Source organism: Aspergillus caelatus (genome assembly GCF_009193585.1).
Source record: "Aspergillus caelatus strain CBS 763.97 unplaced genomic scaffold BDV27scaffold_100, whole genome shotgun sequence".
Classification (NCBI taxonomy): Eukaryota; Fungi; Ascomycota; class Eurotiomycetes; order Eurotiales; family Aspergillaceae; genus Aspergillus; species Aspergillus caelatus.
This window is the reverse complement of record NW_022475363.1, coordinates 1-23230: the sequence shown is the minus strand read 5'-3', so window position 1 is coordinate 23230 and position 23230 is coordinate 1. Positions and strand designations below refer to the sequence as shown.

Genomic DNA, 23230 nt, shown 5'->3' with positions numbered 1-23230 from the left:
CCTGAACACAACACCTACAAGGCACTACTATACCCACCCTTTAGGTCCAATTGCCCAGTACCGCGGCTTCTTCGTTTCTATAACACATACTCAATAGGTCAGAAATGACTTGATATAGTAATATTGTCCATATGCAGAGCTATGTATACTTTATTCAAATACTGCATACATTGTAAGTGTTCTTAGATCAGGTGGCCAAACATCCAAGAATAATACCAAGACACGAGAGTGCATAGTGCATACATATTACTTGAGTAACTATACCCAGTTCTAAACCCCCGCAGTAAGGGGTGTGTGTGTGTGTGGATTGAATATCGTCATACCACATGGATGGCTCAGGGGTACACAGTGCACACATACCAGGGGTACAGTCTGAAACATACAGTTCACAAGGTATACCTCTACACATCTAGAAGAAAAGGTAAGGAGATAAAATTGTGTGTTCGAACTTTCTTGTTCCTGTTCATTTTATGCAGGGACTAAAACTGCGGTTTCCAGTTCGGAAATATAGTATATAAGGGAAAGGTCATAAAAAGCCCTGTTGCCGATTCCAGAACCGGGCGTACATATAGATAATGAAGACATGGAGAGTGAAGATGTGTTGAAACAAGGTTTAATTGAACCCTGAACAGGCAGTCAAGAAAGTAAAGTGCCGGTTGGCAATTGGAGGGGGTATCAATATCGACATGGGAGTCGAGAAATGGCGCAAGCGAACAGTAGCAAGTTAAACAGATATGCTTCTTCGTGGAGCAAGCGAATTGGTGAGATTAAAAAGGGATGTTGAAGTAGGAGGTTTCGAGAATCGCAAATGAAGTTGGAAGAGGAGATTGAAGAGATGTAGAAAACAAAAACTTTTTTTTGGGTTGGTCGTAAGTCGTGAGTTTCATGGTCGAAATGCGAATGCGAGAACGCTCGAACCAAAGGACGGTAAGCTGTATGCGGATGTGTCTTGCAAATCGCCTCTATGCCATTCCTCTCAACTTGCCCCAGCCCTTCTCTAAGCCGCGCAGGGCCTTCTCCCGAGTGGAGCTGGTCGAACCCGTGCTACTTGACGTGGCATTGCTGCTGATGGAGAACTTGCGGCTCAGGATGCTCCCGTTGTCGCTGTAGACCATATTTCCGGCACCACCACGGCCGACGTGGTAAACTGGAGCGGCGCGACGGAGGTCCCGTTCGAGTTCTTCGTCGAAGCTGAAGATGGCGCGCTCACTGCTGCTGTGGACATTTCCTGCGCCGCCACGGCCGGACTTGTAGACGGCGGGGACGTGAGAGTCCAGACGTGTCAAGGAAGCTGGACCGGTGGCCGTCTGTGAAGGAGTGGTCTTGGTGTTCTTCAGGCTGATGATGTTGCCAGCGCCGCCGCGAGCTGTATGGAGAGCTGGGCGTGAGACGGAAGGATGGGGCTCAATGACCCGGTAATTCACTGATGCAGGCATAATTGCTGTATGACTGTGTGTGGTATATATCTGAATAATGATCTAAGCTCGATGACTCAATGATGGCGGATATCAAGCGGGTCGCTGGATATAGTTGTATAGCAAACGATGGACCGGAATGCAACAGTACAAGGTACAATTGAAGATGGTGCAATTAGGAAGTCGAGATGAATTCACGAGAAGAAAAGAAGTGAGAAATAGATTGAGAAAAACTGTTTTCTTTTTTCTTTTTCTTCTTTTTTTTTTTCTCTTCTCTTTAGCTGATGGGACTAGTACTATAGACTGGTACCAGACATTGCGGCGGGGAAGGTTTTTATATAGTCAGGAAGTATGACCCCCAGTGTTACCAGGGAAAGAGGCCAAGAAAAGCTCGCAATTCCCCTGTTGTGCCGTGACGAACGCCTATGATTGCACCATTGGCTGCCGTGACTCTTTCCAGGCACAGACACTTTGGATCCAAGGGTCACACGCAGTCGCTGCGCGGTGGGTTGGAATTGTGGAGCCCATTTGTTGTACTCCATATTGACCGAAGTTATGATTTTGGGAATCATGGGATGAGCAATTAAAAAAATTATAAAAATAAAAAATTAAATAGAAAAATAGAAAAATTCTTTCCTTTCTCCATCTTAGGTAAGCTGACTACTGACCAACCACAATCCGGCACGAGTTATGCGCGCGGTACGGCGCCATGATTTTGACAGTTGGTTTAAAGCAGCGACAGAACCAGGCGGCTGTCTGATCCAGTCACGTTGTCCATTGGGGGCATTCCGAGCGATCTATTGGAGGGAAAGGGTTCCACAGTCGCTTGATCCACGCTGCCGCTTTATGGTCCTTTCTGATCATCTGACATGGGTCCTAAGCCGTGGCGAAACGTAATAGAAACTGGCTTGGCGGCCAATAAGGGGCGGTGGCGGCTCACATGGGAGTTTTCTGGGGGTAATGAAAATTGCTGACTCGACGGTCACGAGTCGTCACCTTTTGTTGGCCTTCAATTGCGAAAGTTGATCCTTACAGTATGTGAGACTCTCTGTGTCCTCTTGGTTCAGCCCTGAATTTTGCGGTCAGGACGGGATTTTGTGTCACTTGGGAGATTCTAGATGAGTTCTATGCTACTAAACGATGCCGAAGACTATAGGGAACTACCGGTCATAGTCGTACCCTGTACATTGGGGAAGTTGATTTCCCTCCTAATGAGACAGGGAAGAGGAGACTATACAACCCTAATTATTATTATTACTTTGATTTATTGGGACTCTCATGCCTCCTTCTAGACAAGGAAAGAACTTCCCCGCAAAAGGGAACCGGCAGCATGATTGCATCATAGCAAATTTTAATATGATTCTTCTGTATTTTGCCCTTGCCATCTAAACTCTCCAGCTTCTCATACTACATTCCAGGCAAAACAGATGCTTCTAGATTATACAGAAAGAATGGAACCATCCCTGTCATTCTCTCGTCAGTTCCTGTCTCCGGAAGGAAGGGCGGCAATATCCGCAACAGAAATGCCTCAAACTTCAAAGTGATGCTCAGGGGAAACGAAACGGTCTGTGATCTCCAGTTAGGGCTAACGGACTACTACTACTACTACTACTACGTACTACTAGTACTAGTATTGTTACTATTGTTACGATGGCATGGCAGCCATGCTCTCGCTGTTCCTTCTTGGCATGGGGCTGATCTCAAGAAACACCGATCTACCTCTCAATAAATCACTCACTGTACGGAGTAAATACTATGTACAATATACATAACCCATAGGTATCTAGTCTCCAGTCCAGACTCCAGATCGGAGACACTCCCGCATTATCACATCATCGCATGAAACCACCCCCGCACGGTGAGCATGAATATCATCATGTAACGAGATGCGACTGGAATTGAGAGGATCCACGGATATGCCAGGCTAAACCGAAAGCAGGCAGCTTCCCCAGACTGTTGAGGGCTGGACTTTGAGACCTTTGTCAGAGAAAAATGACGCTGACCCAGAAATGCCTCATCCACTGACACGCCCTTGAAAATTTTTTCCATTCTCCATCCAAAGCCCCACTGTCACAAAACGCTGACTGGTTTAATCCACCGACCCGGTCGAACCGGTGAGAATACCCGGACTCTTTTGGAAGAAGCTGATCCACCGGGGGGGAAAAAAACTGATCAGGAAAAAATTTCGAACTGCCGGAAAAAAAAAAAAAAAAAAGAATCTGCGATCCTTCCCCGGATTTTGGCCCCAGGCAACCACGCTTGCAGGTCACAAGTGTCACGCATCGCATCAACCACGGGTCTTGACTCTTCTGTCTCTTGTCACGTACGTCTTTTGCAGGTAAGTAAGAGTAGTACTGGACCAGGTGTTCAACTCCCAAATTCAGGCGCCCTTGACCAAGGAATTTTGTTTCGCTCATCGCCGCCTGACATGACGCCCCGGAGGTCACTTACTTACCTCGCCCCTCGGTTTGCCTCGGATGTTTTGCACCGAATGGCCGTGAAACCCTAGATCATCTGGAACGTCCGGGTACTTCCCAGCTCGGATCTCCAAATCTGATGCTACACGACACGCCGAGTAGGATTCTTCATCATTCTGGAGAATTCTGATGCCTACCGGTTTGCCTCTCGAAGGATACCGTTACTTCCATTAGGGCCTTTCACCCGATACGTCTTTAAATATGATTATCTTTTATCTTTTCTGCTGGTAAAATAGCAGCCCATGAAGCACACTTACCACCGAATATGCAAGTCATATTGTAGGGAAAACTCAAACTCTTGACATATCATCCCCATTTGTCGACTTTATGGAACGCTCACCCAACCTATATAGCTGAATCAATACCAGAGTGTTACATTTAGCAGAATCTTGCCTAACAAAGCTAACCTCTCCGAAACATGACAACAGCAGCAAGTGTGAGATGAATAGGAATAAACAGACATGGTAGCGTACGGAATGCGCGAATGAGAATCTCTGCTCAGGCTTATGTCTCGCAATTCGATCTCGTTGACAAATGCCAACTGCACGATGCCAATCACGTCAATCACAAAGTATGTGTTGGTAATTGCTTTCGTTGACGTGATCAACTTAGTGCTTTTTTGATAGAAACGAGGGGTATCCCCTCATTCGCCTCGCGTCTTCGGTTATGAGCAGTGTGGTGATTGTTTAGATTGCCGACTCCGTCGGCGCCCGATTTGAATCTCTAGTGTATATGCAATGCAAGCGCAAGGATGATATGGCTTGTCTATGTACCCATGTCGTTAAATAACGCAATATCATATCTGTGACGACATGAACGGAGGGTGGCATCCAAGAGAAGAAGTCAAGGCGGAGGAATCCCCCATTCAGTAGAACATCATGAGCGGGTCGCTGGAGATGTACTCCGTAGGAAAGCAAAGACCATGATCTGCACAGCCCTAACCGACCGTTATTCCCCTAACCTTCATTGCAGATAACTTCCCGGCCACCAAACCTGGAGAGGGAAAGAAAAGCCACGCAAAGTAAAACTGAACCACGCAGAAATACCTGAGCTAGCAAATGTACATCTACTTGTCGCAGTAATGGAGCGGGCTTACAAAAGCTAGTGCCCACCAATGTCAAGACAGCTCCTATCCTAAGACTACCCAGGGTAAACTTGACGAGCTCCAGAGCTACTATGAAGATGACAGCGTAGATGGTGTTAGCTTTGTCCTTCGAGCCATAGCGTAAGACTGGTGATGCTTGTGTATATCACCATGATACCCAGCATGTTGGATCGTCCATGATAGTGGCGATGATCTTGGTTCGGTCGAAGAACGTGTACATATATGTCTCCTTTCCGAGTGATCACGGACGCTTCTCTCTTCGGCTGAATTGAGAAGTTTGAGTATTTGAGTAGAGCTTCGTGCAGAGTGCGGTCTAGTTTAATACCATTGTTCTTTGAGTCTTTATGTCCATTCTTAATTGATACATGAGCCAGAGCCACACTTTCGATGCATTCAACTGCTGAATCTAGTCCTGTAGCTTTCAGCCGAGATTCTAACCGAACTTGTACGCTAAGTTAGGGTTTTGATATGCCCAAATAAATAACCCGAGAAAAATTCGCAATGATTGGTATATAAAGTTCGGGGTATTTATCTCCATACCGAGCCAAAGGTTTCCCTCCCGAGTCATCGTAGTTCTATGATGGCAATTTCTTGTGGATGCTAGTAATGTGAGTATTAACTGGATAAACTTTGGTTTTCTTTTCTTTCTTCTGTATATGCAGGTAAAAGGCTTTTATACAAAGATATTTATAGGTACTCATCGGAGCAACGAGATTGAAATTTTTTAAATACTACAATTACCTGGATTAATCAATGGCAGTATATACAACTGGACTACACTAGATCTGGCAATGCAATTCAGCCCCTAACGTGATGCAACCACGGAGATTTAATAAAGCGCGTATCAGCCCGAACTTCGGCATATTCCAGCAAAAACCCCGGGGTCCGGAGAATAAGCAGTCTAAACATCATCCAGGTTCATACTCCCACAATTACATGTCCTGTTCTTTATCCTCGCGTTACCCTCCTATATATCTAACTTGAAATGGCTGCTCATAAGAGGACAACCTCAACATCGCTGCCGCGTAAACGCCGGCGTCCCGCTAAGTCCTGCGAGCAATGCCGAGAGCGTAAGGTCCGCTGCGATCTGCAACTGCCTTGTAGAGCTTGCCGACATGCTCGGGAAACCTTGACTTGCACGTATAGAGAATCGCCGCGGCCGAGACCATCTCAGACCGATGTTCGGGCAGTCTCAAGAAGTCCGGACATACCTGCGTCAACTCCCACTGAACGGGGTCAATCTCAACAACAATCTCGTGGCTTGGGGGGTATACACTCCACTCAAGTAGATCAACGCGATACAGCTAATACAGGGATAGAAACGAGCGGTAGTTCTCTACAGGACTTGGAGAACCGCCTGCGTAAAGCCGAGCAGCAATTGTCCGAACTATCTCAGACTCGAGAATCCTGTGCTGTGAGTGGAGATCTGACCATTCCTGCCACCATGCCTCGCCTGCGAAACACTGCAGAAAAGACGAAGCTGTTTGGACCGAGCCACTGGATGTATACTGCTGAGAAGGTTGGTATCTAAGAAACCCTCAAGAAAACTCCGTTGGCTGATCTACTGTAGATTGCCAGCGGTCAAATCGACTCAAAAGACATGGATCTCAGCATGGTCGACCTAAAAGCAGATATAGCAGATATGGTTAAGGAAGGTCGGAACTTACGAAAGGCTGCAAAAAGCCAGCGAACAATGCAACTCAACTATCCTGTTCCTGACCTCTTAAGCACGTTTCCTGAAAGGCAGGTCTGTGATGAATTGGCAAGTGCTTATATACGGACTTTCGAACAAATATATCGCGTTGTCCATATCCCTTCTTTCTGGAAAGAGTATTATCAATTCTGGGAAGCACCCCATGCAACATCAACGTCATTTTTGATCAAACTAGGTCTTATCTTCTCTATAGGCACAACTTTCTACCCTATCCTAGGAGAGTCGGAGCGTCTACGTCACTTGGCGCAAACGTGGATATATGCCGCTCAGTCGTGGCTGGTAGGGCCTTCTGAGAAGTCAACGAGAAATTTGGACGGTATCCAAGTTTTCTGCCTTCTTCTCGTGTCGCGAAAAACAAACACTATCGGATCATCACCATGGCTGTCTACAGGTTCTCTGTTAAGAATGGCTATGACTATGGGATTACACCGAGACCCTCAAGTCTTTCCAGGCTTAGCGCCGTTTCAAGCAGAGATACGGAGTAGGCTTTGGGCGACTATCTTGGAACTAGTAGTGCATGAATCTATCGACTCATCGTCAATGCCGCTAATGATTTCGCCTCGGGACTTCGATAAACATGTGCCTCATAACCTCAGTGATGCGGATCTGTGGCCAGATACTAAGGAATTCCCTACACCAAAGCCATTGCAACAGTTTACAGAGTCCTCGATTCAATTATTGATGCGACAATCTCTGCCAATCCGTATAGAGGCGGCCAAACTGATCAACAGCTCTGATCCAGGGCAGTCGTATAATGCCGTGCTTCAGCTTGCTACAGACTTACAAAAAGCCTGCCGTGATCTCACAGCCTACTTCCAACTGCACTGGTCACAATACTCAGCCGAGACTGAACTACATAGGAAGTTCCTCGACATGCAAATTCGTCGCTATATCCTACTGCTTCACCGGCCCTACATGTTACAAGCCCAGCAGGATCCACGGTTCTACATTTCTCGGAAAATCTGTGTGGAGTCGGCTATGATTATCGCATCATATGCTGAGAGCCTTCAGCTTCCTTCCCAGTACCTTGATGACCTATCACGTCTCATGGTAATGAGCACTGGTCCATTTTGCGGTGCTCTCCACCTCGACATTATTACTGTTCTAGGCCTGGAGGTAACCAGTCAACTCAAAGAAACAACTGCAGGATCATCAGAAGCTGGCCAGCTCGTAACAGACCCCCTGGCCGAGATGTCCAAAACTCAACGACAGCCTATGGTTCGCATCCTGGAGCATATCAACGACCAGATGCTTCAAATTGTTGCCCTAGGCATTGCGAGGTTCAAGCGATACATCTTTCTCTCAGTCGTACTTTGTCAAATAAAAGCATTAGAGTCTGGTACAAGAGACATCCGGCCGTTAATGATCAAAGCAGTCCATGAGAGTGTGAAGAACTGCTATATGACGTTCCAGTCGTCTCAGTCAGTCAGCACCCCACAGGGCTCAATCGAGACCTTGATTTGTACCGAGTCGCCACTTGGGTTAGATTTTGACCTTATGGTAAGTTAGAAGCTTCGTCTTCTGATAGCACAGTTTCTGACTCTATAAGGACCCTAATCTGGATTTTTCGGCATTCTTTACCCACTTTAGTGGCGGTGGCGGTGATGGAATGTATGAGATGAGCTTGTAGAAACGCCCTATTTCTTGACATCTGTTCGAACCGATGTACATAGCCTTACTAGAATGATATTGAGCTGCAACTTCAGGCTGAAATTATAAGATAGTAAATAAGCAAAGAGCAAATAACTAGCTACTACTGTTGTATGGAAACAATTCGTCGGAGTGTGAGCATCGCTGTCAGTAAAGGCAATAGACAATAGGAGTCACTGCCAGCTTAACTGGTTCTACGTACAATTCATCTTAGCTTTGAGCTTCCTAGATCTTCAACTTTAGAAACCTCCTCGTGATGCTGTGATAATATCAAATCATAAAGCCTTATACATTGGGTGGCAGTTCATGCCTCAGGCATTCAGTAGACCCTACATATTCTGCCATTTAATACCGCCATTGTATCTCCGGCGCATTGGAACTCCGCTTCAACATCCAATTTCGATACAATTCTTGTCTACGATCTTCTGAGCGACCGTCAAGCCGGATTGACCTCCCGAGGGCCTCATATAATCCGCCATACTACACTGCACCTACAAACAGAGTTAATCTGATCCGTGACCAAGCCCAAAATCACGCGCAACGCGCCACTTGAGCGCCGCCGAGTTTAAGTTTCGCCTGCAACGTTCAAAAAGCAGTGCCAGTTCAGATTCCCAAGATGCCAAAATATATGTAAATTCCTCCCTAAGCGTAACGGACCTTACGGCTAACTATCTGTGCACTCTTCTGTAGGTTCTTGCGTCTCCAAGCCACAATATCTGGGATGTTCTTCAAGCTCGCCTTCGAGCAGATGTAGCTTTATATCGATAATATCATCTCCAGCCACAACTTTCGCTGACTCCATGACCTACCTCCGCAGGTGATTATTGCGATGTGTACCTCACGCACGACTCGATGAGCGTGCGCAAGGCGCACAATGCAGGAAGGAACCATCTAAGGAACGTGTTGGAATACTATCAACGTACGTTTCGTTGTTCATCAACATTGACTCAAGTTAGATGCTCACCAATCCCGCACAGAAATCGGGCAAGAGAAGGCCCAATCTGTTATCGACTCCATCACCTCGTCGTATGCCGCCGAAGGCCAGGCCGTACCGAACCCCGCGATGGCTCCTCCAGGCGCCTTCCCCCCTCCATTCCCATTCCCCGGTACGCTTCCACGCTCTACCTAGCCCAAGAAACCAAAAACTAATATGGGACCCCAGGACGTCCAGGCCAACTGCCACCTCCTCCATTCGGATTTCCCCCACCAGGAGGACCAAATGGTGCCCCGGGCATGCCTCCTCGTACGTGAACCAAACATCCGTCAGCCACTCGAAAAACAATCTACTAACATCTGATTTAAAACAAATAGCTCCCGGAGCAAAGGGCCTCCCTTTCCCACCTCCCTTTCCCCCAGCCTCAGGCGCCCCAGGCAGTCTCCCACCTCTCCCCAACATGCCCGCAGGAAACGTCCCCTTCCCCCCACCACCAGGCGGCTTCCCCCCGAACTTCCAAATGCCAGGCCCCGGCGCTCCCGGCTTTCCCCCGATGCCTGGTGCTGTCCCCGGCCAACCTGGTTTCAGCCCCAGTTCTACCCCCGGTATAACCGGTCCCCCAGGCCAAGAAGGCGGGTATGCGCCCCCGCCCGGTGCAGGCTCAGCGAATCTCCCCGGGCCGCCGCCGGGATTGGGCGAGCCTCGTTGATGTGTTTCGTGGATGGATGGGAATGTCTAACTATTGGGTTTTATGTTTGGGGTTTATGCTGCAAATTTAAACTATACCTTGCCTTGTTGCTTTTTATATCTTATTTTGTTAAAGGTGTGTTTCTACTAGAGTTCTGTTTCCGGCGTGCGGACTTCGGTATAGGGTGTTTTTCTTTGAAAAAAACGTTTGTCTACTGAGAACTGAATAGTTGGGAGAGAGCAATCAGAAACAGTATTACGGTTATGTTCATTATTAGACTGTTCGGTTCTGGGATGGATAAATGCCTTGGGGCATTGATACGTCTTCTTTAGGTTATATGTAACGTCCAATGTCAGGATGTTCTCTACTTCAGTGAATCACCAACAGTGGTTGGTTTAGCCCATTTTTATACGCAGTGTACAGGCGTGTCCACGGATTCGGTACCTCTTAATCACTCGCAATTCAAATACCATACGTCTACTGACGTGGGCACTAGCATTATGATTCCTTTCATGCATGAAATCACAAATAATACACAGGGACATCGGCTCAGGCCGAAGGCAGCCCCCTGTCTTAAGATATATAGATCACATAGACCGCAAAACCCAAGTCCCAAATCTCCAAATCCAATGCTTTAGAACGCCGTGTAATAACAAGAAAGAAAATCCTGGTAAGGTGCAAAAGAGGGCAAGGGGTTATATAGAAGTAAGTAAAAAAGAAAAAAAGAAGCGAATTTTCAGTATATCACAGTATACGGAAAAGGAACAGTGGTTGAAAGAGCAAACAACGTATAAAGGGGAAGAACACGAAATGCACCTGGTGCAAGGCAAAGTGGAATCAAGATGGCAAAGACCCACTCCATTTACGCGCTAAGCCGTAATTCGTCCCAAGCAAAGCGATAAAACATTCATTGTATTCCTTTAGTGATCATATCCAGCTCCTCTTTGCCATGGACTGGGGTTGTTCTGTGCCCTATAAGCGTTGGGGTTGTTGAGCGGGGAAGCAGTGTAACCCCGCGGCACCGGTGACGGTGAGCGCGCGTTGTAGCTGGGAGGCTCTTGTCGTCCTGAAGCGTCGCTGGGGAATAGTGGCAAGGAAGGATCAACTGGAGAAACAGGGGCTTGACGAGTATTGGGCGGTTGATCATGGCCGTGCACATCGAGGTTTTGACGGTTGATACTGGCTCCGTTGCCGCTGGAGAAGGAACCGTTGTCATCTTCAAATGGACTAGACTTGTAGGATCCAGTCTTGACATCGCCACGAGCAGCGGCACCCAGGGCATCCAACTCAGTCGTTAGCTGGCCCTGAGACTTGATGAAAGAGCCACGGTCGTCCCTCATAGGCTGGTACCGCATATCCGGGTTCTTCGAGACAATTGCATAGATAGAAGCGATTAGCACCAGGAGCAAGAGAATCAGAGCGAATACGGCATTGATCACGAAGAAGACAACGCCCATGACACCTGTTACCAGGCCAGGTTGGTTGAAAACTTCGGAGAAGAAGAGAAGGAAAATGACGTTGAGGAAGTTCACGGCAGCGATGGAGATATTATAGATGTTGGTCTTCTTGTCCATCCATGGCCGCAGAACACTGACGGCAATCAACATACCGGCCTCAAGAATAACCAAGGCAACAGTCATCACAACCGGTGCTTCTTGACTCAGACCAATAAACATGCCTTTAACAAGGATGTAGCCCAGAACTGGAATGACAAAGTAGTATGCAGTCGCCCGGTATTGCACATACAAGAATCCCCATTTGTTCAGACATGTAGGGTCAGAGTAGAGGATGTATGCAGGATTTTTATGCATGGTGATGGAACGTTTTGCCAAAAGGATGACCTTGAAGGCAGCCCATCCCAGAGCGGCGAGAATAGAAAAGAACATGATCACAGCTAACACAACTTCAGCTGCAGAGTCATGCTGGGTAAATTCCCACAAACAGAGGACAGTCATCTGAGGGAAACCGATTAAAGTAAGTCGGAACAAAATACCGCGGGCGACAATCTTCCAACCGTTACGGAAATCCTGGAACTTATCGGTCTTCATCTTGCCGTTCTTAGCAAGGACCTCACAGCCGGCCTTGAAAAGTGAGACGAGGATCATCACCACAGCCACAAAGAAAACGAAGAAGATAAGACCAGTCAAGAAAATATTAGTCGCCTCAATCCCGGCCTTGAACCCAACTCGCTTAATACCGCGAACAACAAGATTCGATGTGTTGGCTGTCTCGGATTCAGCACCGGAACGCTTTAATATGTCTGATGCTTTCTTGACTAAACCCGTGGCTTCGTCGAGCGTTCGCTTTTTGAGCACTTGCACAGACGTTGTCGAAAGCTCGGAAAGGGTCGTTGAAGGTGTTCCTCCGGTCGATCTTTGATACCAGGTACATATAGTTTCCAGGAATCCAATATGGATGATACCCATACTCCACTGGAAGTTTTGGGTCCATGCCTCAACAATCGGGGGCATATGAACAGATGTCATACCGATCATCGCCTGGGATTGCATAAAGCTGAAAAGTGAGAGTGCATTAGCCGCCACATGCGCGGCGGTGTTTGAATGTCCTAAGCCAGAAGTAATAGCAGAAGCAGCTAAACCTAACCCGGAGATTATAGCTGTTGACCAGCCGACCCCTTTTTGGTAAACTGTCTTGCCATTTGATAAAGAAGCCTCAACACACGCGATGCTTTCGCCAGTATCGGTGGAGTTGATATAAATACGGACGGAAGCATCAAGATCGGGAACTGTGTATGCAATGCCTACGTGATCACGTTAGTGACAATGACCGTCCCCAAGCAAAACAGTCTGTACCCACCTGGGATACTGTTCACTACATCTTGCGGAACATCGATCGATGCCTTCGGGACATCGATAGGCCCGGCACTCATAGGGCATAGACCCCCAATGTTCATCTCACAGGGGTCAAGTTCCTTTTTAAGCGCCGTGTAGCCATACGCATCAAGGACGATTTCCGCCTTGACTTTACCCGAGATTGCAGCGACTCCATCGAAACTGAAGACCAACGACCTGTTGTTCGGTGTGAACGTGACTTTGAAAAGGGTTGCTGTGAAGTTCGAACTGTCTTGGCACAGGTTAAGCGCATTAGATTCGATCAGCTTAGTCGCGGTTACTAGTGGTGCGCTCAAGAAGGCGAGCAGCAGAGCGGACAGAAGCGCCTTGAACTGCATTTTCGTGATATGAATACCGGCTTCAACTCCTCCGGTAGATAGCGAATGTGAATTTTAATTTTTATGAGCGAGGGAATGGGAAGACACCAGAAGCGAGATCGAATAGAAGGTGGTACTCCAGAGCACCAGCTTGGGACCGGCCGGATGCGGAAGTCTCACGGTACACTGGGTCGTAATCTTGTGCCAAGTCGTTTATAAGCGAGAGTGAGGAAGGAGGTATCCAAGATGGCGGAAAGTAAAAATTATTGTAAAATAGCTTCCTATATTGGTTACAACTTCACGTCATTGAAGAATCACTGGGCGGTAAATTGATGACCACAGCGACTGTTCATTAAAAGCACAAGAGAGGGACGAGGGTGGGAAAACAAAAAATAATTGAGAAAAAGAAGGCACCAAAGTAGCGATTGATAAAGAATGGAAGGAGTTAACGAGTGTCAGATAGTCGGGGGAGTTGTAGAGAGTTGAATGCTACAATAAAGCGAGCGGGACGGCGACACACAGTATAGCCTTGAAGGGGGTCGGGACCAGGGGAGACGAATAGTTGCCTGAGTCTCCCAGGAACGGAGAGGAGACCGTTCTCACTCGGATTGGCGAGGAGAGTTTTGGGGGGAGGAGGAAACGAGCGAAAGGGGGAAAAGTGTAGCAGAAGGGAAGGGAAAAGAGACAAGAAGAAGATGGAGAGATGAAGATGCCCTCTCTCTTGTCTCCTTCAGGCGACGATATTTCTTCAGGGGAGAATAAAAGCCGCTCAGCCCCGGTTGGAGGAGAGACGGTCGGAATGCTCGTGAAACACCTGACGCTGAGACCCTGACTCAGCACGGGGGGGGGGGGGTGGACTTAGGACGTTGGAGCCAATCACAATTGGCGTAGCGATGGTCTGAAGAATGGATGAGTTCTCCTCTCCTTTAACTACTCGTAGTAGCAACAACTAGACCTAATGTATGTATGTATGTGTGTCTTGAAGCACAACACTTCTGACATCAACCGGTTGGGTTCAAAAGAAACGAAGGGGTGAAGTATGGGGAAGCACCGGAGGGGGGGGGGGGGAAAAGAAGAAAAGAGAAAAAAAAAGGAAAAAAAATTAAAATGAGAAATTCCGGAAATAACAACCAAGAAATGAGAATGATGCCAACACAAAAAACTACTGCTACCACTACTACCCTGCAGACAAACTTGCCATCTTTCCTACAAATTAACTCACTTTTCGCTCTAAACGGACAACCAGTCGAGTTCTCTCTTTCACTTTTAACGTTTTCTCAGTTCCAGTCGGCGCACGCGCGTCTCTCAGGGGAGGGGGGTTGGTTCTGGGCCCGCATGCGGATGGTTATGCTCATTGACCACGGTTCATATCTCTGATTTGCTCACCACTAACGGCCAAGAGAACCTAGTTAGCGCCTGCAAAAAGGCTGGGAATGGGAAATGGTCCTAAGACCACCAGAGGATTGAGAAATTACAGCCATGACTTGACCTGGTGGAGTTGCATCTCCAGATACGACACTGTAAGAAGTAAGATAAAAAAGCCAACTACACAGTAGTAGTATGATCTGTGGATCTTCTTGCCGCTCGTCTTACCCTATTTTCTTGCGTTCGGATGCTGAGGATAGCCGCCGCCGTTCATCCACATCCTATCAATGAACACATCGACTATGGAGTACCTGGCGACTTGTGTTTTTTTTCCCTTGCCTTGTCCTTCTGCCTACTGACATCCTTCGCGCTTCGTAGGACTGGGCGACTGCTGCTTCACGGGTTTCTATTAATAAATGCCTAAATGATATCTCACAGTATGTACTCTGTACGGAGTACATCGGTGCATGCTGCTAGATCCACCAGTCATTATTGGCCCTGTAAGAGATGCAATGAAAGTACCATTGCATATGCACTCCATACTTCATATGCTCATAACGTGGTGTTAACTTGTATCGAAGCTGTCAACCATTCGCACCTCATGGTGAACTCTCAATCGATGTAACATACAGAGTACACATTATATCAATATCAAGAGGCTCGTCTCCGCTGTCTTGTCGGCATATTCGTATTTTTTTCCCCTTCATTAATTAAACAATTCGGCTAGGGTTGAGATTACCAAGAAGGTTACAAGAACTAACTAAGTGGCATTCTGTTCGTTAGTCTACAATGCACAGCCCCTCCCAGTCAAAAACAAGGGCAATCAGGTTGCCCTTTTGAATTACTCAAGAATGGAAATTTGCTAATAAAATTCTCTTGGGCGTCAATTGATTCATTGTACGGAGTAGATTCTCATTAAAATGAGAACAACAATCGCTACAGGTTTCTGTGAATATAGATAAAAACCCTGGCGATGGAAATTTCCCCTCCTCCATCCCTGAGGTGATCAGCATTGATCATCGTTGCCTCTGCCATCATCGGAATGCGTGTCATGACGTCTTGACCCCCATCGGATCCTCATGATCGGACACCTGGGGAACGCGATGAGTTGACATAGTATTTCTCTCCTGTATTTCCTGGTTCATAAAATTCTTGTAAAGTGAATGAATCATGACCCGTAATATCTAGGGAAGTTTTGGAAATGAAGCTGATTTCTCAACCATGGGCGGCAGGCGTTTCCTATTTTTAGTACGGGGTCTTTTCTGAACCCAGACCGCGAAGAACTTTTCCTGTCACTGCGTGTCTTGGCCACTCGCTTCACCATTTACCTCATTAGTGGTCTGTTTCATACCCATTCCTATTAATCTAGTTGAAAGACTCCGTACACCCCTGGTCTTCTTTATGAGTGGCTTAGAATCTCGTTTTAGATAAACCGACTGGTGGGTAACTAATAACTACATATTGCAACTGCCTAAACCCTATAAACAGCTAGACCAACAAGTTTATCTTTTCCTTTGCTGCCGCTGTGTCGGCGGTGTCCTTGGCATTATCAACACTCATGAACTCAGGAAACACCGATTCGCCATTGTCCTTGTGGCGCACATAATGTGTCAGATCGTTTTCAGGTTATAATTGCGTTTGACGGAATCCATTCCCTAGATAGGCGAACTGGTTCTTTGTCGTGTATATTACGTGGAAATCCTCGAACCGCTGAATGGCCACCGCTTCTATTTAGCTTAGTCCGCTCCCTGGCCATGATCCACTGATCTTACCGGTGTTGGCATTTTTGAACCAGGATCGACAGTCATTCTCCCAGATTGTGGTCTTCATGAATATGTCCTTCTGCTCCATGAAGTCACCGGCCACTTCCATCCTGAGCTCGAGCGCGCGAACGTCCTCTTTCTGCCACCAGGTGAGAAAACTTGGCGATAAAAAAGTCCCTGTGCCTCGATGCAAACGATGAGGGGTGACTTGGCAAGGGGACTGTTAGGACCAAGTAACATGACGTAGTTCGGAAAGCCGTGAGCCGCGACTCCCAGGTAACTTCGCGATTTCTTTTCCCATACTTCGGCAAGGTTGGTGTCATCGCGGCCTATAAACGGAAATGCTGGTCGAAAGCTGGTGTAGAAGCCTGTGGCACAAACCAAACATCAAACACACACTTGCTGTCGTCTAGCATTATGCCGTCAGATGGTGTTATCTCTGTGATACTCTCATGGACAGGCGTGACGTTGGGCTTTTTGAGGCTTTCTAGGTAATCCGTACTGGGCTATAACATCGTCAGTAAGATATATTGCTGGCGAGGTAGGTATCGGAGAGATCAGCTTTTCTGCAAGGGTATCATCATCAATCGCATCCGTTATTAAATGTTTCGATCTTTGGGTGGCTGCTTGCTGGGATATCGTATCTTTTAAGAGGGGCACATAGCTGGCCTCGGAATGTCTGCTCCTCTTCATCTGTGTACCTATGTCGTCCGTATTTCATTTCTGGAGTCGCCCAGGTCGGTCCGCGCATGAAGACGATGAAATGTCCTACAGTCCTTATTGGAGCTGTTGGAGATATAGCGTACAAAGATACCTTAACTTACCTTTGAAGCTCAGAAAGCAGCTGTATACCGGAAGACCTGGTAAACTCAGCAACTTGGGGCTATGAGCAGGAAGGAGCAACTAGCCTTACCCATTCCCAATCAACCCGATCCGCGTTCCAGTCAACGACAAGATTCACCCCAGCTTGCGGTATGGAGTAGCCATCCATTGAACGTTCCAAGGCCTGGTATAGATGGCCAAACCCAGGGACTTAAATAGCCAGCGCCATTAATCAGGAAGCCACACCTTTTCTCAAACACTTCCATGGGATTTTCAACTTGGACATTCCACTATGAGTTTACATCGCCCCAGTTAGCACCCACCACCTGATGGTTCCAATTGATAAAATTGCGAAGACCATATTTGTCCGCAAACCCGGAGAAGTAGCTATGAATCTCCGGCGCTGAGGGGTAACTAGCTGACCAGTCCCATTTAGGCTCAAAGGAGTAAGTGTACATGTGCCTTTTCCATGAGTACTCTCTTCTACCATGATGTATATGATCCCGATAGGACGTCGCAGGTGACTGAGCCTCATTATCAAACTTTGTTACTCGTCTCCTCTAGAGGACATGGTCACATCCGGGAAATCTATTCTCGAACCATGCTCCTCCTATATCTTCACTCTTTCCATACACTTCCAGCGTATAGTCTATAAATGACGTCTTAAGTTTATGCAAGATATAAACCCGACTGCCCTGCTCCGATGCAGATGACGTGCATCATTCGATTGGCAAGGATAGTCTTATATACATCTAGTAACTGCCCAGTACTCATGCTCACTCCTGATTCTGAACTTAGTGCATCCGCTGTTTATTCCTGAGACAATCGAGCTATGAGCGTTCTCAGGGCGGCTACCTAAATAGTCAAAAAAAAAAATTGGAAAGTAATCAGTACGATATATATATATAGAAGCTCTTAGAAGGGTATCTCAAAAGTTTATATGGAAAATATTGATCTGCACGATTCTGTTCCCCTGGCCGCTATACCATACTTCTTCATACGGAATAGCGCCATTACCACATAGGGTAGTTTATGCCTTATTAGTATGGCTTATTATTTTCAGACCGCCCAGCTATCAGTGGCTATCAGCACGTGATGCGGGAAGTTTGGCCAGGCAATATTTTCGCTCCGCAAAAAATTGTCTTCCGCCGAAAAAAAAAAAAAAAAAGGCTCCGCATCTCACGATTTTCATCTGGCAAGCTTTCCAGGAAAAATCCCCCTGGAGAAACTCTAGCCAAAATGCCGATTCCTGTGGACACCGCCCAATCTATCTCAAAGAAGCGCAAGAGAAAGCATGGTGGACATGCGCGCAAGGAAGAGGCTGCTGCCCCGGCTGTAACTGAAGCCGTGACCGATTCTCCCGAAAAGGAGGAAGTTACCGTCGACAAGAAGAAGGCGAAGAAAGAGAAGATCAAGAAGCAGAAGGTCGAACATATGTCTAGTGATGACGAGAAGAAGGATGGGGAGGAATCTGAGCAGGAGGCCTCTGACAATGAAGAGGAGAAGAGCGATGTTGAAGAGACACCCGCCGCCAACGGTGAGGATCTTCCTTCTGCCGATACGATCCGTCTGCCCCAGCAAGATGGCGATCCGGTGAAGTTCACGGAGCTGGGATTGTCAGAGAAGACCATGAAGGGTATCGAGGGAATGGGATTCGAGACGATGACGGAAGTTCAACGGCGTACAATTCCTCCTCTGCTTGCTGGTCGAGATGTTCTTGGTGCTGCAAAGACTGGTTCCGGAAAGACCTTGTCCTTCTTGATTCCTGCCATTGAAATGCTTAGCGCTCTGCGATTCAAGCCGAGAAACGGTATGTTCTACGCATTTTCATGTGGTTCCGCTGTTTTGTATACTAACTCCTGCGTTTTTGGCTAGGTACTGGTGTCGTTATTGTCAGTCCTACTCGTGAGCTTGCACTTCAGATTTTCGGTCAAGTTAGGGAACTCTTGGCGCATCACAGCCAGACCTACGGTATTGTTATTGGAGGTGCAAACCGGAGAGCCGAGGCGGAGAAACTCATGAAGGGTGTTAACCTTCTCGTGGCAACACCTGGACGTCTGCTCGATCATCTGCAGAATACGCAAGGATTTGTGTTCAAAAACTTGCGCACTCTTATCAGTATGATGACCCTCTTTAGCATTACAAGTGGGTGAATGGAGTGACTGACTGTTGACAGTTGACGAGGCGGACCGTATCCTGGAAGTCGGTTTCGAGGATGAAATGCGCCAAATTGCCAAGATTCTTCCTTCGGAGAACAGACAAACTATGCTGTTCTCTGCGACGCAGACTACCAAGGTTGAAGATTTGGCTCGTATCTCTCTTAGACCTGGCCCCCTCTACATCAACGTGGACCATCGCAAGGAACACAGTACTGTTGAGGGATTGGAACAAGGTTATGTCATCTGTGAAGCTGACAAGCGTTTCTTGCTCCTGTTCTCTTTCCTCAAGCGCAACCTTAAGAAGAAGATCATCGTTTTCCTGAGCAGCTGCAACTCTGTCAAGTACTACGGTGAATTGCTCAACGTAAGTATATTTATATTTGGTGAGAAAAGGCTTGTAGGCTAACGCGATTGAAATATAGTATATCGATCTCCCTGTGCTTGACTTGCACGGAAAGCAGAAGCAGCAGAAGCGAACCAACACATTCTTTGAGTTCTGCAATGCAAAGCAGGGAACGCTGATCTGTACCGACGTTGCCGCCCGAGGCTTAGATGTATGTCAATTGCCTTCCTATTCAGATGTTTTATCTCTGTTACACCTGTCTAACTTACTCAAGATTCCCGCTGTGGACTGGATTATCCAGTTCGACCCCCCAGATGACCCTCGCGACTATATTCACCGTGTTGGTCGTACAGCCCGTGGATCCAACGGAAAGGGACGCAGTCTGATGTTCTTGCAACCCTCGGAAGTAGGGTTCTTGAAGCATCTGAAGGAGGCTCGAGTACCCGTCGTGGAGTTTGACTTCCCGGCTCAGAAGATTGTCAATGTTCAGTCTCAACTGGAGAAGCTCATTGGTCAGAACTACTATCTGAACAAGGTAAGCTTCCCTCATTCAGACATCATTTCATGTTCCTATACTAACACATCCGCAAATAGTCTGCTAAGGAAGGTTACCGCTCCTACCTTCAGGCATATGCCTCCCACTCTCTCCGGTCCGTCTTCGACGTGCACAAGCTCGACTTGGTTAAGGTAGCGAAGGGCTTCGGGTTCTCGACCCCTCCCCGCATCGATATCCAGCTCGGCTCCAGCCTGAAAGACAAACAACCACAAGGCCGACGGAACTACGGCAGCCAGCCTGGCTCGAAGTTCAAGCGCAAGCATAATGATGACTGATTCGATCTAGTAGAGGGAAAAAGCAATTGTCTTCCTTGCATGTTTTTTGTCCGTTGGCCTGGAGTTTAACCTGGATCTTTTTTTTTTTTTTTCCCTATATTATTATCATGGCATATCATATTTTACTTGCCTTCATACACCAAAGTATGGAATTGTATCTAGATACGTCTTCGAGGAATACCAAGAATTATAGCATTCAACCTCGTTTCCCTACCTGGGCCATGTAGGTCATCTCTGATGCTTAAGGTAGTAAAATTGGCAATGCGGCCGCAGGTGCAGGGTCAGCCATCTATTTCTGTACTTTTGCAATCTCCGGATACGACGTCCCCCGCAGCCAAAGGGGACTCTTACGGTTTATTTTTTTCTACGAACACACCATGCGAATTTGGTACGGTCGTCGGATCATAAAAAGGAGCAAAATGAGAAATCCGGTATGCCTAGTTGAAGAGAGTCGCAATAATTAAATTGAAGCAGCACTTAGTAAAAAAAAAAAATAATCATAAAAATTCCAATCTATACAACCAACCCCCGGCGACCGAGTTCCGGCTAAATAACGAGGGATGAAGACAAGATAAGGGTCAGCGGAACCAAGGATACAGAGCGTTTCCGTTCCACGGTTCGCGTAAGCAGTTCAACATACTCCGTACATAAATATACTACTATCCTCGGGTAATGGCAGACACCCGCGTCTTGAAGGTTGATTCGATGAACGCAAACTACGAATACTAGTCAATTGTGGTGAGCCGAGCAAGGGCCGGGTGGCTGGTCTGGTGGCTGGGGAGGTTGATCCCCCACCAAGCAAAGTTTTTGTCGGGCGAGAGTGAATGGATTAAACTAACGGCTAGTAACTTTGGGGGAGGATCGAGGATATCGTGTGTAAATGCTCGATTGGATTGAAAAGACAAAGTAATAAGGCATTGTGCCTAAGGCATGATTGAATTCTTATTGCGACCAATCAGTGACATGGGACGACGGACATTTTGTCACAAGGAAGGATTATGTGATGAGTTGGCAGCGGGAGGGCCAATGGAAGTGGATGAGGGAGGGTCGTCCTGGAGACCTGATTGAGGGTCTGTCAGGGTGGGTTTCAATGCTCGTGGCGGGTCTGCCTTGACTCTCTCCACTCGGGGGAGACTATCCCGTCACAGCTGCTGGGATCGATTCATTCATTCATAGGGTTGCAAAATGATGCTGCTGCTTATTAGGCTGCATTATTCGTTCCTGGATCAAAGTCTGTCCAGGTCGAGAGGGGCACAACTGACGGGCATAAGAGGTGTTTCATCTATTGATTCCTCGATGCCACTTCATACCTACGAGGAGTGGTCTTGCTTGCTGCCAGTCCTCGTTTCGTCTTCATTTTGGGAAGCAAGAGGTACCGACACACCTGTGCAACGATCATAGGGCCATTGGTAGGGCTCTTGGAGACCGTCCGGCAGGCAGACTCAATTCCCACAGAGGACAGATCACATTCCGGTCGCACCACGTTGAAACATGGCCGCCTTTTCTTTGGAATGAACGCCTCTGGATACCTAGAAGAATTCAAGAAGGAATGGAAGGAAGAGCGAAGCGGGAAAGAAGATTTTTTGAGATTTTTATATGAACTTTGGGCCCAAGTCACGGAGGGCTCATGGCTAAGATCCCAACCAATGTTCCTTTCAACATTAATACTGTATGGAGAGGCCATCCACGTATATGTACCATACTATATACTATGTAGTATTTGTGGCGCCTTGCGTGGGGATCATTGGGCGAGAACCTCAATGTAGACAACAGCGTCATTTCCAGTTTCTAGCCATTGAGGATGGTTGATCGAGTTACAAACAAGGTAGAACCGGAACAAATAAAAGAGAAAGACTGGGAAAAAAGTAAAATAAGATTTGAAGAGCCAAAAATGAAAAAGGAAATAAAATCAATTGAATAAAATAAAAAGGCAAGGCTGGTCAACGATCTTTTCCTTGTCAGATGGGGCTGTTTTGTTGTCCGCCGCTAAACCATCTTTTAGTTCGCCAACTGTTCATCGATCCATCAAATTATTATTATTATTATCGTTCATTCACTGCGTCTTTATACCCTCTCCGACCAGCCTTCGCCTTTTTCCATTTTTCCCAGGACCACCATTATTCCCACCGCTCTCCGTACGACCATTATTGTTGTCCTTTGCCGATGGTGGCCAGTATCCCACCGTTTGGGTTTTGAATTTTCTGTTTCTTTTTTCCTCTTAATTTTCCCTCCCATCCTTACTTGAGACTCGCATCCAATGAGTTTTCTATTTGGCGGTATAGCTTGTTAGGCATGTGCCTCTAAAAATTTCCGACGGGCCCGAATTAATTTATTGCCTTTCTACACCGATTCTTGCAGCTGTTATTGCTCATTCTCATCTACTCCCAAGTGAGGGATCAGCCGCTCACTTCCAACGGCTTTTACCTTTCCTTCCCATCACATTCTCTTCCTCTTTCGTTCTTGATTCCTCCTCACTGGTCTTGGATCTTTCCTCCCCCCCCCTCCCATACATGCTACATCGCTTCTAATTACTGCGCTGGTACGCTTAATTTCCTTTCTCCCGTGTGATATCAGTTCCTCTACACACCTCCTCACCTCCTCTCCGACCCACGATCATACCTCCCCCCCCCCTCCCCCACTCTTGCCCAACACCATCACCACTGTCTGCCTCCTCAACCACTGCACGTCCACTGTCCAATCTGTAGTGACCTTCAGTCCGCAAGCAGCGTGGATTCACTCCCAGATTGCTTGCCTCTCTACCAGCCTCTATTCCCTTGCACGCTTCCTGCCCCCCC

General features: G+C 47.2%; 5 protein-coding genes across 5 annotated transcripts; 2 read left to right on the top strand and 3 right to left on the bottom strand.

The window, feature by feature from the left end:
* Nucleotides 1–346: 346 nt before the first annotated feature.
* On the bottom strand, nucleotides 347–1704 carry BDV27DRAFT_129157 (DUF3602 domain-containing protein). Its single transcript, XM_032067129.1, has one exon. The coding sequence runs from the start codon at nucleotides 1434–1436 to the stop codon at nucleotides 963–965; it is 474 nt and encodes a 157-aa protein (XP_031927042.1). The 5' UTR covers nucleotides 1437–1704; the 3' UTR covers nucleotides 347–962.
* A 4278-nt stretch (nucleotides 1705–5982) lies between these two features.
* Nucleotides 5983–10004, top strand: BDV27DRAFT_158270 (putative U1 snRNP complex component Yhc1; the record flags this gene model as incomplete). Its single annotated transcript, XM_032072654.1, has 8 exons — nucleotides 5983–6265; nucleotides 6317–6516; nucleotides 6568–8211; nucleotides 8261–8312; nucleotides 9179–9280; nucleotides 9339–9467; nucleotides 9524–9604; nucleotides 9673–10004. The coding sequence occupies 8 exons, from the start codon at nucleotides 5983–5985 to the stop codon at nucleotides 10002–10004; spliced, it is 2823 nt and encodes a 940-aa protein (XP_031927041.1).
* An 875-nt stretch (nucleotides 10005–10879) lies between these two features.
* Nucleotides 10880–13600, bottom strand: BDV27DRAFT_2143 (transient receptor potential ion channel family protein). Its single transcript, XM_032076032.1, has 2 exons — nucleotides 12801–13600; nucleotides 10880–12744 (listed from the first exon to the last, which is right to left on the bottom strand). Exons 1-2 carry the CDS (start codon nucleotides 13171–13173, stop codon nucleotides 10904–10906), a joined length of 2214 nt encoding a protein of 737 aa, XP_031927040.1. The 5' UTR covers nucleotides 13174–13600; the 3' UTR covers nucleotides 10880–10903.
* A 2543-nt stretch (nucleotides 13601–16143) lies between these two features.
* BDV27DRAFT_158268 (uncharacterized protein) lies at nucleotides 16144–17271 on the bottom strand (the record flags this gene model as incomplete). Its single annotated transcript, XM_032072653.1, has 5 exons — nucleotides 16144–16244; nucleotides 16290–16419; nucleotides 16476–16609; nucleotides 16678–16786; nucleotides 17194–17271. The coding sequence occupies 5 exons, from the start codon at nucleotides 17269–17271 to the stop codon at nucleotides 16144–16146; spliced, it is 552 nt and encodes a 183-aa protein (XP_031927039.1).
* A 997-nt stretch (nucleotides 17272–18268) lies between these two features.
* On the top strand, nucleotides 18269–20635 carry has1 (ATP-dependent RNA helicase HAS1; the record flags this gene model as incomplete). The annotated part of the gene is made up of 6 exons (XM_032067128.1): nucleotides 18269–18912; nucleotides 18978–19220; nucleotides 19279–19625; nucleotides 19684–19815; nucleotides 19879–20139; nucleotides 20199–20635. Coding segments are annotated over exons 1-6 (1787 nt in total), but the record flags the coding sequence as incomplete, so codon positions are not given.
* Nucleotides 20636–23230: the final 2595 nt, after the last annotated feature.

Excerpts from the sequence above, each read along its gene's own strand:
- BDV27DRAFT_129157 (XM_032067129.1), bottom strand. The coding sequence starts at position 1,436 with ATGCCTGCATCAGTGAATTACCGGGTCATTGAGCCCCATCCTTCCGTC.
- BDV27DRAFT_2143 (XM_032076032.1), bottom strand. The coding sequence starts at position 13,173 with ATGCAGTTCAAGGCGCTTCTGTCCGCTCTGCTGCTCGCCTTCTTGAGC. Across the intron at positions 12,745-12,800 it reads TGTAGTGAACAGTATCCCAG|GCATTGCATACACAGTTCCC; the intron begins GTGGGTACAGAC and ends GTGATCACGTAG.